This window comes from Pteronotus mesoamericanus, unplaced genomic scaffold (genome assembly GCF_021234165.1).
Source record: "Pteronotus mesoamericanus isolate MK-2021 breed Mesoamerican mustached bat unplaced genomic scaffold, CSHL_Meso_final contig_101, whole genome shotgun sequence".
Taxonomy (NCBI): Eukaryota; Metazoa; Chordata; class Mammalia; order Chiroptera; family Mormoopidae; genus Pteronotus; species Pteronotus mesoamericanus.
The window spans coordinates 21,923,379-21,934,108 of record NW_026555001.1 but is presented as its reverse complement, the minus strand read 5'-3'; the positions used below and the strand labels follow the sequence as shown (position 1 = coordinate 21,934,108).

At 44.7% G+C, this 10,730-nt stretch overlaps 1 protein-coding gene across 1 annotated transcript; it reads left to right on the top strand.

Annotated features, from left to right (window-relative positions):
• Positions 1 to 1,139: 1,139 nt before the first annotated feature.
• On the top strand, positions 1,140 to 2,958 carry KCNS3 (potassium voltage-gated channel modifier subfamily S member 3). The gene has a single exon (XM_054566496.1). The coding sequence runs from the start codon at positions 1,140 to 1,142 to the stop codon at positions 2,613 to 2,615; it is 1,476 nt and encodes a 491-aa protein (XP_054422471.1). The 3' UTR covers positions 2,616 to 2,958.
• Positions 2,959 to 10,730: the final 7,772 nt, after the last annotated feature.

Below are 10,730 nucleotides of genomic sequence, written 5' to 3'. Positions count from 1 at the left end.
GTGGCTTTTGTACACATTTTGGTGCCTGCTGTTGGGAGTTCCCTTTTCCCTTGTTGGTGAGCTTGTTTGACAGTCTCCTTCCTTTGGCTTACCTGCATCTTCTGTTCTGAGGAAGCATCATTGTATAGAATGATGGTCAAATTATATTGTTTTCTCTCTGAGGAATGGGTCTGGTACAATACATCCTGGTTTGTGTCAGGACTGAAAACAGGCTCTGTGTGCTGGGCCAGCATAGACTTGGGTGGCATAGATTAGGAGTGTGTGGCAGACAGTCTGTGAGGGGAGGGAAGAGGTGCGACAGGAGGTGTTTATGTCGGGAAACTGATAGTGCAATTAACTTAAAAAGGTTTCCCCAGCCAGTTTCTTCCTCTGTGGGTGTACATGAAACACCATCCTGTTCAGTGTAACGATATCTTTAAGATATAGGATGCTTACGGACAGGGGGTTAATTGTATCTCCTTGATTGTCCACATTCAAACATAAAAAGCAGGGCTTTCATTTACAGAAGTGAAACATAGGAACATCAGGGGAAACCTACATTTTCTGGGAAAGCTGAGCTGAGCCCCCAGACCTGTCTGGGTTGGGGGTGGGGTACAGAGCAGAGAGGAGAGCTGTTTTTTTTTTTTTGAGGGCACATGACCGAGCCCTGGAGACCAGGAGAGATTAGCTACAAGCTGGGCAGCGCTAGCCTGTCACATCTGCACTGAGTATTCCCAAATACCGGCTTCTCTTGGTTGAGACTGGAGATGCTATTGTGTAAGTGATCCAAAATGCCTCGCTTTTTGGGGTTGGGAAGTAAATTTTAGATGCTGAATAAATAGAGAAATAAGAATTAGTGCTTATAAAATTATATGGCCATCTTTTTCTCCCTAAAATATGGATTTATGAATCCTAGTCTTTGGAAAAAAACTGCTTTGTGTTGATTTTTTTTAAGTCAAAATGTGTAAATGCAGTATTCCTTTTTATTTCATTTCCCGCTTTTATTTTTAATGTAGCCCGTCATCCTGGAAAGGGCAAATTAAAAACAAGCTTGGCCAGGCTCTGTGGGTCAGTGCTAATGCCGTCTTGTGCTCCTTCCAGGTGCAGCGTGAACCTCCTCGTCTTCCTTCCCAGCCAGCTCTCCGCCTCCTGTGTCCACCATGGTGTTTGGTGAGTTTTTCCATCGCCCTGGACAAGATGAGGAACTCGTCAACTTGAATGTGGGGGGCTTTAAGCAGTCTGTCGACCAGAGCACCCTCCTGCGGTTTCCACATACCAGACTCGGGAAGCTGCTCACCTGCCACTCGGAAGAGGCCATTCTGGAGCTGTGCGATGACTACAGTGTGGCCGACAAAGAGTACTATTTTGATCGGAACCCCTCCTTGTTCAGATATGTTTTGAATTTTTATTACACGGGGAAGCTGCATGTCATGGAGGAGCTGTGTGTGTTCTCATTCTGCCAGGAGATCGAGTACTGGGGGATCAATGAGCTCTTCCTCGACTCCTGCTGCAGCAATCGCTACCAGGAACGCAAGGACGAGAACCACGAGAAGGACTGGGACCAGAAAAGCAACGATGTGAGTACCGACTCCTCCTTCGAAGAGTCCTCTCTGTTTGAGAAGGAGCTGGAGAAGTTTGACCAGCTGCGATTCGGCCAGCTCCGGAAGAAGATCTGGATTCGAATGGAAAATCCGGCTTACTGCCTGTCTGCTAAGCTCATCGCCATCTCTTCCTTGAGCGTGGTGCTGGCCTCCATTGTGGCCATGTGTGTCCACAGCATGTCGGAGTTCCAGAACAAGGATGGGGAGCTGGATGACCCTGTGCTCGAGGTGGTAGAGATCGTGTGCATTGCTTGGTTCACTGGTGAGCTTGCCATCCGGCTGGTGGCTGCTCCCTGTCAAAAGAAATTCTGGAAAAACCCTCTGAACATAATTGATTTTGTCTCCATTATTCCCTTCTATGCCACGTTGGCTGTAGACACCAAGGAGGAAGAGAGCGAGGACATTGAGAACATGGGCAAGGTGGTCCAGATCCTCCGGCTGATGAGGATTTTCCGGATTCTCAAGCTTGCCCGGCACTCAGTAGGACTTCGGTCTCTAGGTGCCACACTGAGGCACAGCTACCATGAAGTTGGGCTGTTGCTTCTCTTCCTGTCTGTGGGCATTTCCATCTTTTCTGTGCTCATCTACTCGGTGGAGAAAGATGACCACACATCCAGCCTCACCAGCATCCCCATCTGCTGGTGGTGGGCCACCATCAGCATGACGACTGTGGGCTATGGAGACACCCACCCGGTCACCTTGGCTGGGAAGCTTATCGCCAGCACATGCATCATCTGTGGCATCTTGGTGGTGGCCCTTCCCATCACCATTATCTTCAATAAGTTCTCCAAGTATTACCAGAAGCAGAAGGACATTGATGTGGACCAGTGCAGTGAGGACCCCCCAGAGAAGTGTCATGAGCTTCCTTACTTTAACATTAGGGATATTTATGCACAGCGGATGCACGCCTTCATTACCAGCCTATCTTCTGTGGGAATCGTGGTGGGTGACCCTGATTCCACAGATGCCTCGAGCATCGAAGACAACGAGGACACTTACAACACAGCATCCTTGGAGAATTGCACAGCCAAATAAGCAGGGATGTTTGTGCCTGTATCTTGTGTCCCTCCCCGATGATAGGTTAACACAGCTTTATAAACCTCAATGGGTTCGTTAAAATCATTTAATTCTCAGGGTGTACCTTTCAGCCATAGTTGGACATTTCATTGCTCTGAAATGATAGAATCCTCTTTATTTTTCTCAGTGAAGTGAATTAAATGCCTTGTTCTGAAATTTATTTTTACAAGAAGGAGTTGTGATATGATTTTGGAAAAAAAAAGATAAATGGTATTGGGTGGGATTTGTTGCTACGGTTTATGTATCATTCTGTTTGTCATTTACTCACATTGAGCTGTCAATTACTGACAAGTAGAATCAAAGGCCCAGCTGACTGAAGGCTACATGCATGTAAGATCCACAACATGAGACAGTGCATGTAAATCCATGTTCATATTTAGACATGGACATTAGGAGCCTAATAAACTGCCTAATTCAGTGTGGAGAATGTCTTTGTTGTATGTTTTTATGTCAAGTGAGTACATTTCAATATGTTCAAAATGGGCTTGGAAGGAAAATGCTCTTTTTGGAGCCTCAGAGTCTTTTCCGCGTGTTTTTGAGTTTTGGATCTATGTTACCAATGGGTTAGTTCTTTGGTTCAGGAGGCTTGGTGGTGATTGGCAGGCAGTGTCCGTCATAAAACACACTGTCCAGTGTAAACTGATTGAACACATACATGTTTAGGACATAGTCAAATTGGCATCTATGAATGAAACACGGGCCCCTACAGTTATGTTTCCAGTATATATTTTGCATTTTATAATTCCTACTCCTAAGATAAAATTCTGTCATCTGAAAATTATGCAGAGCAAACCTACACGCTCACAGGCAGAGATGCACATTCCATTAATGGAAGAAAAGAGAAATGTACAAACACACAAATGTGATTCATTATGGCCAAGGAGGGGAATTTAAGCCACTGAAAAAAGCTCCTCCAACACCTATAAAATGAGCCAACATTTTACGAATAGCCTTAGAGACAGTAATGTCTGCATCTTATGCAGAAACCCCTCATGACAGAAGAAGACAAACGTACTCATTTCCAGAGCAGTGACAGAGCAATTCTATCCCATGCGGAGAGCATTGAGCTAAAGCCTTCGTTTCAGAGATGTATGGTGCCACTAACTCCTGCCGTCAGGCGGGGCTCTTTCCCTGAAAGCATTCGAATGGAAGAGCCACGTGGGTTTTTATCCACCTTGCTATGCTTGCAGATGCATTTCATTGAAAGGACATTGTCTGTCGGTTCTCTGATGAAGGTAACTCTGACTCATCGCTCCTCTTAATGTTTCTGCTACTTCTGAGATTGATATAACTGAACAGGGTTTATGGTCACTTAAATCTGGAGGCTTATTACATGCGTGGGTGTCATTCTTTTGCCCATTAAAAAAAAAAACTTCCTTTTTCCCCAAATGCCTTGAATATTAGCAGAAATATGGTTTTGAAGCACAGCAATACAATATGGGATCTGTTTTTATTAAAGATTTCCCAGTTAGTAGTGAAGTAACTGGAGAATGCTTATGTATTGGAGTAACAGTAACAGTAACGGTAACAGTAATGGTAATAATAAAGTAATAGTCAAGGAGTAACAACAGCAATGACAATAATAATAAACTACTGCATAAGTGCTTTCCCTATGTAATCTCATTTATTCCTTACAATATTCCTGGCATCAAGGGTTTATGACTGTCTCCATTTTAAGATGAGGGGAGAGGGTCCCAGGAAAAGGGGTCTGCTTGTGTTCATGTGGTGAGTAACAGCATTGGGCTGGGAACTTAGAGCCCGTTTCCAGAGCCATGCTTCGAACTCTGCTGTGTTCAGGAAGGGAGTTAGGGACACATCAGGACAGGGATCATCTGAGGAGACAAAGAGCAACCGACTCTGTCAGACTCTGATTTTCCAGGATATGAGTCGAAGGAAAAATGCTGGCTTAGGTACCTTTCCTCTCCCGACACACAAGGCAGACTCGTTTGTTTATAGAGCAGAGCTTTCTAGAATGCCCTCGAAGCTGGAGCAGGCTCTGAGGTCCCTCCTTGACCCAGAGCGCAGATGTGGGGAGAGGGCTCTGGTTCTCGAAAAATTCAGAAATCTCTCAGCTCATGGGCTCTGAAGGTGCGCTTCCAAGCCCAGGGCCCTCTACTGTGAGTTCTTGTGGTTAGAGCTGTATAGGAGTTGTGTTTCTGCCTGTATTGCATATTCCTGGAGGTGGCTTGCGAGAGCACTCAGCGGTGTGTGGAGTCGTAGCTTCCTTCTGGACTTGGCCAACTGGACGTGTCAACTGGAACCTTCTTACTTCAGTCCCTAGCGTGATCTTCATAAGAATCCCTGCCATGTCATCAGGCCTCTAGTGACAAAAAGCTGCAGTGTCTCATTGTGTTATGCCTGTCTCAGCTTTCTTGAAATGCATGCAGCTCACCCATTTTGCTTCCCACTTGATGAGACGGTGGGCTCCTTCCTATGAGCATCAGTTTCCCAGGGCTGCTGTGACAAGTTATCATGAATGTGGTGGCTTACAACAACAGAAACATTCTCCTCACAGTCCTGGAGAGCAGATGTTTTTAACTGAGCTTCAGGCTAAAAATAAGACGGTGCAGGGCTAGTTCCTTTTAGAGGCCGGTGAGGGAGAGGGAGGGGAAAATCCATTGGGTGGCTGTTCTAGCTTCTGACAACTGCCTGCATTGCATAGCTTGTGGGCACATCATTCCAATGTGCCTTCTCTTCTACATCCCACTTCTCTCTTCTTTACTCTTATGAGGACATGTTATTGCCTTTAGGAGCCACTCAGATAATCCAGGGTGATATCCCCATATCAGGATCCCTAATTTAGTTACATCTCCAAAGTCCCTTTTGTCATATAAGGTAACATTTACAGGTTCCAGGGATTAGGACCTGGATATCTTCAGGGGCTGATACTCAGACCTACTATATCAAAGTTACACATGAAGAAACCTTCATTTCAGTGGTGTGTTAATATAAATACATCTTATTGGTTGGGAAAAGGGAACAGTGGACAAGAACATGCATTTTTGTGTCAGAAGAACTTGGGTTCTAATCCTATATAATCATGTTATCTCTGATCATAGACAACCTCTTTAACATCTATAAGCATCAGTCTTTTCATCTGTATATGGGTTGATATTCACCTTTTATAGGGATAGTGTAAGGATTAAATTGGCTACTCTAATCACATACCTGGTACAGTGTCTGGCGCATAGTATACACTCCATAGGTGGTCTTCCATATGTTATTATAATGCAAACTCTTTTTCGCTTATCTCAGGTGGTTGCCTTGCAGGACCAGGTATTTTTCTGTCAGATTGTACTACATTAATAAAATCAAACACAATTCAACTGTCAAGACATTTACAGGCATTAGCAGAAAGGTGATTGATGACATATCATTGTGTGAAAAGACACCAATGCTAATTTAAAATTAAGACGTATAAATCTAGAATAGAAGAATCACATTTGATGTTGAAACAACTTTTAAATGTATTATACATGTTTTGGGAAAACAGAAAATGCCCCTGAGATGCTGTAGTTTTGAAGATGGAAGAAAGCAGTGGAACTAGAGACAGAATACCTTTTGTTTGCCTTCCAGATCTGCTGTTTCTCTCTGAATGATCTTGGGGAAGCCACTTAAACTCTCAGCCCCAGTGTCTTGATATTTGAAAAGGAGGAAACAACGAGATCATGATTATGAGGTTGTAAAAATGCTTCAAGCAGACTACCAACGCTTGATAGAAAGACGATGTAACAAGGCCCTCCTTTCTTGATAAGGAAGACAAATAGAAGAAGCAATACATGTGTGTCTATGATGAACTTTATTGCATTATTTAAAAAGAAAATCAATGAACAGAACGTTTAGTTCCTGCAGCATTGTGTGGCTTTATTTGAACTCAGCCTTCCATCCGAATGAATCCTGCCAGCCTCCAACATGAGTATACATTTCATGGAAAAGTTCCACTGTGCTGGAGGCCAGATGCATGAAGCCCGCATCGAGCTCTTTCTTCAGTAGCAATTATCTAATGAAATTGTGCTGTGTCTGCAGCAGGGGGACTGGATTTATTCCCATTGGAGTAGGGAGCACGTGCCATGGTATTTATAAACTGCCAGAGATGTTTGTCAGCGTGCACAGTACACGTATTCATCCCCGCGTGCCGGCAAGAAATAGCCTCATTGTTTCTGAAGAGCTAATGATGGATTCAAAAATTCCGTCAGCAAATCTATGGCCACAAGGGATCCTCTCCCTGGATGATGATGACTTCAGCCTGAGCAGTTGTAATCGTGGACCGAATAGAGGAGTGTATGACCTGGGGTCAGACACTGGGCCATTCTCCTCTGGGCCAACTGCAGCAGATTCCAGAAGCAGAGGAAGAGTCCCAGTGTACATTCACTGGTGTCATAGAGAAGGTGACTCATGGAAGGTCACACACTCCCAGTTCTCATCTTCATCTCCCCCACTGCCTAGCAAGAGAAAGCTTTCAGAGCCACCTGAGACATGCATCACCCCTCCTGGTGGGGGTCTGTATAGGCCCTTCCAGGCTCTCAGGGAGCTTGGTTGGCTTTCTGGGGGTGGGGGTGACAGTGGGTCACATTTTCTATGCCCTTTGCCTCTGGGCCAACCTGATGGCCCAGCCAGGCCATGGAAGTGAGCTGGAAGCCTGCAGTAATAGATGCTCCTCTGGTCCCTTCCAGCTTCCGACGGGTCTGGGTGTGATCTGGCTCCTAACTCTCAGCTTTGACTTTTGTTCACCATCTGCCCTTGGGTCTTGGCAAATGATTTCTCTGGTCCTCACTCCAGTTTGCCCTCATAACTTTACTCTGTGTGTTTCCTCATTTCAGACCATTTTCAATGGGAGCTTATGGCAGCCAGCTGGCATTCAGCCCAACCTTTGGACACCCCTTCAGGGAGACCTGGTCATTTCAGGCTGCTGAGCCCGTGGCTTCAGCTGGCTGATGTAGGCCTGATCAGACATCATTCCAGATTTCATAGTGGGAATTATTAAGTAACACTGGGAGCCTGGAGTCAAACCTAATCTGTGGTATGGTTCATCCCGGGATTTTAGATGGACCACTCTCCCTTGCCTGTTCCGACACCTCCAGGATGACTGCCCCTTTTTCTAACCAGCCAGCCCCAGGGGCTCTGGGTGGTTGTGTCTAAGGGCCTTTGTAGAGTTGGATGGTTGGTTGTGGCTGCTTCCCAAGTGATAGGAAAAGATCCTTGATCTTTATTCTGGGTGACTGCCCGCAAGGACTCAGCTTATTTATTATGACTGCCGATGTCTAATTTCATTTGTTCAATACAAACTTATTAAAGGCTCCACTCTAATAAATATCTACATTATAAGTAGATATATAGTCTGGGATACTGGTGGAAAGGATACAGCTCCTGCTCACGCGAAGCCTGTGGCGGAAAGTGCGTCTGGGGCTGCGGGGCTGAGGAGCACAGGCCTAGGAGCGCGGTGCGTGGCTCAGGGCCCGGCCTCACCACCTCCTTCCCTGTGACCAGAGCCAGGCTCCTGAACCTCCCCGAAGCCTCCATGTCCTCAGCTATTAAAAAGGGGCTAACATGGCCCATTTCACAAGGTTGAGGTAATACCCATTTATGGACACATAGTAGGTGCTCGATAAACATTACCTTCCTCCTCTTTTTGATAACCAATGTTGCACTCTTGGCTAAGCTTTCATTATGTAAATTGAACTTAAGCCTCGGCATCCCTTTAGTGAATCTTCATAGTATGGACAGTAAACCAGATAATTCAGACTTATCATCTCCTTGCGGTCTGCCTCATCCTTCGCCCGATAAACTCACGTGGGTTCATCTGCATGTTATTGACCGACCGCCAGTGTGGCTCTCAGGTCAAGAGCAGCCTCCTCTACCCTCGACTGATTGCATGCATGGACCTTCTCTTCTTCCCCTGACGAGCATATGTATTATGAGGCAGGAGACCCCTGCCAGTACCCTGGGAGCTTCCTTGAGCAGCTGCAGACTTGCTGACACTTGTAAATCCAATATTGCCTCATCAAACAATGAGGGATTCTAAAAACAACATGGGACCAAAATAACTGCCTCATGAACATGGTATTTGAGTGCGGATGATCATCATCATAGTCCATAAAAGTCTGGCAAGGGTTTCTATCCCTGCCTGAGCGCCAGGCTTCTACAACGGGGCTGCACGGGTTTGCCTGGGACAAGAATCCTTCATTTCTGATGGTTAAATATTTCAGTCCATCTTAGGAATTCATCTGCAATCAGCAGATCTAATAAACCTGGCATTTTAAAAGTAATTTTGATACCATCAGAATGGGCTGCTGTTCCATTTGGAGTGGCAGTTATACAATAATAGCATCACACGTGTGCTTGGCACTGGTTTTTGTGCCTTATGTAAATACACTCCATCCTTAGAATGACCCATGAAGTGAGGAGCTGCTGTGAGTCTCATTTTACCATTCACAAAACTAAAGAGCAGAGGGGTTGGAAAACTTTCCCAAACCCGCAGCTAGTAATTAGGGAGCTAGGATTTGAACCCAGATGCCTGGTTTGACCTCAGAATTCATGCTTTCAGCGATGGTAAATATACTGAAAAATATACTGGTTTAATGGTTACTTAGAAATTTAATCGAAAAGATTTTGATGATCTCCAGAGGTTAAGTTTTTAACATTTACTAATAGTATGACTTCCAAATCTGAATGCTGAGAATTGGTTGCTTTTTATTTCTTGCCACTGCTGTTATTGTGGAGTTCCTGCTATGTGACAGGGACTTTCCTGGGTACTGGGGAGAAGACTGGAGGACTGATAGACATGATCATGCCGAGAGCTGTGAAGGGTCAGAAATTTTACTCTACTTGCATGGTGACAAGTTATTTTGCCATAGATTCGTGGATGGTGGCAGAAGACACACAATTCCTGGGTTAGAGACAAAGGAAAGTACATTTAGTCATAGCAATGGCAGTATGTAGAGTATCAGCATTTACACTTATTTCCTGAGCTCGTTTTCAGAGAGGGATGCAGAGTGCACTTGAAGAGGACAGCTGAGCTGAGAGAATGCAAGTCTTTCTTAATGGGAGTAAGCCTGTCTGTCCTTTGCCCTAGAGGGGGCATTGCCTTAACTATACTAGACTGGAAGCAAACCTGCCCTTTGTTCTGGAGGACGCTGCCTGGAAACTCTCTCTCCGTCTTCTGAAGCTGTTCACTCAATAGACATCCTTGAAAGAGTAGAACAGAAGGAAGGCAATTCTTGGGTCTCTTGTATTTCTTCTCATCTTGGGAGCATGAATTGTGTCCTACGAGGTCCCTGTACTTCCAAGAATCTAGAAGATCAATGTGTGGATAGGAATAACAGACATGAGACAATATTGTACTAATATATGTAGATTGCATAATTTGGAATGCAAATATAAAGGGCCTGTTCAGGGAAAAGTCATTGTGAGCTAAGGAGGGTAAAGAAGTTTTCTTGGATGAGGAGAGATTTTATTAAGGCAGAAGAAATCAGAGAGTGAATAAAAGGAAAACACTTTATGTTGTGTCACTGCTGGGGCTGGGGGCTCAGTCATACAGAACATTGGACTTGGGGTCAGACCTGGGTTTCATCAGTTGTTTATTATTTAATGCCTTAGGTAACCTCTTTAAACCTTCTGGTTGTTGCTCATTGACGTTTTAATTTCTTTTTCTACAGTGTATGAATACTCATTAGTTGCAGATTTAGAGATCAGAATTTTGGTCAATATCATAGTGAAGAATGGTAAGACGTTTTTTTGTCTACATCCTTGATGGAGAGTTGAGAAAAATGAGTTGGATTTTTTTTATATTGAGGAAAATTGGTGATATGGCCACAACTTACCAGATCCTTTGAATCATTTTTTATTCCTTCTATCTTTACCTTCAAGGCACAGGCACATGATATCCCTTTTCCAGGAAATTTTCTTTGATTTTCCCAGCTCACACTGACTTCTCTCTCCCTGATCATGTCACCTTTGCTCTCAATCCATCAATTGTACCCACTGTCCAAGGGTGAAATTCTGACTCTAAAACATGGCTCACATAGCCTCTCTGACCTGGCCCAGGTCTACCACTTCTGCCTCCCTGCCCCTTAT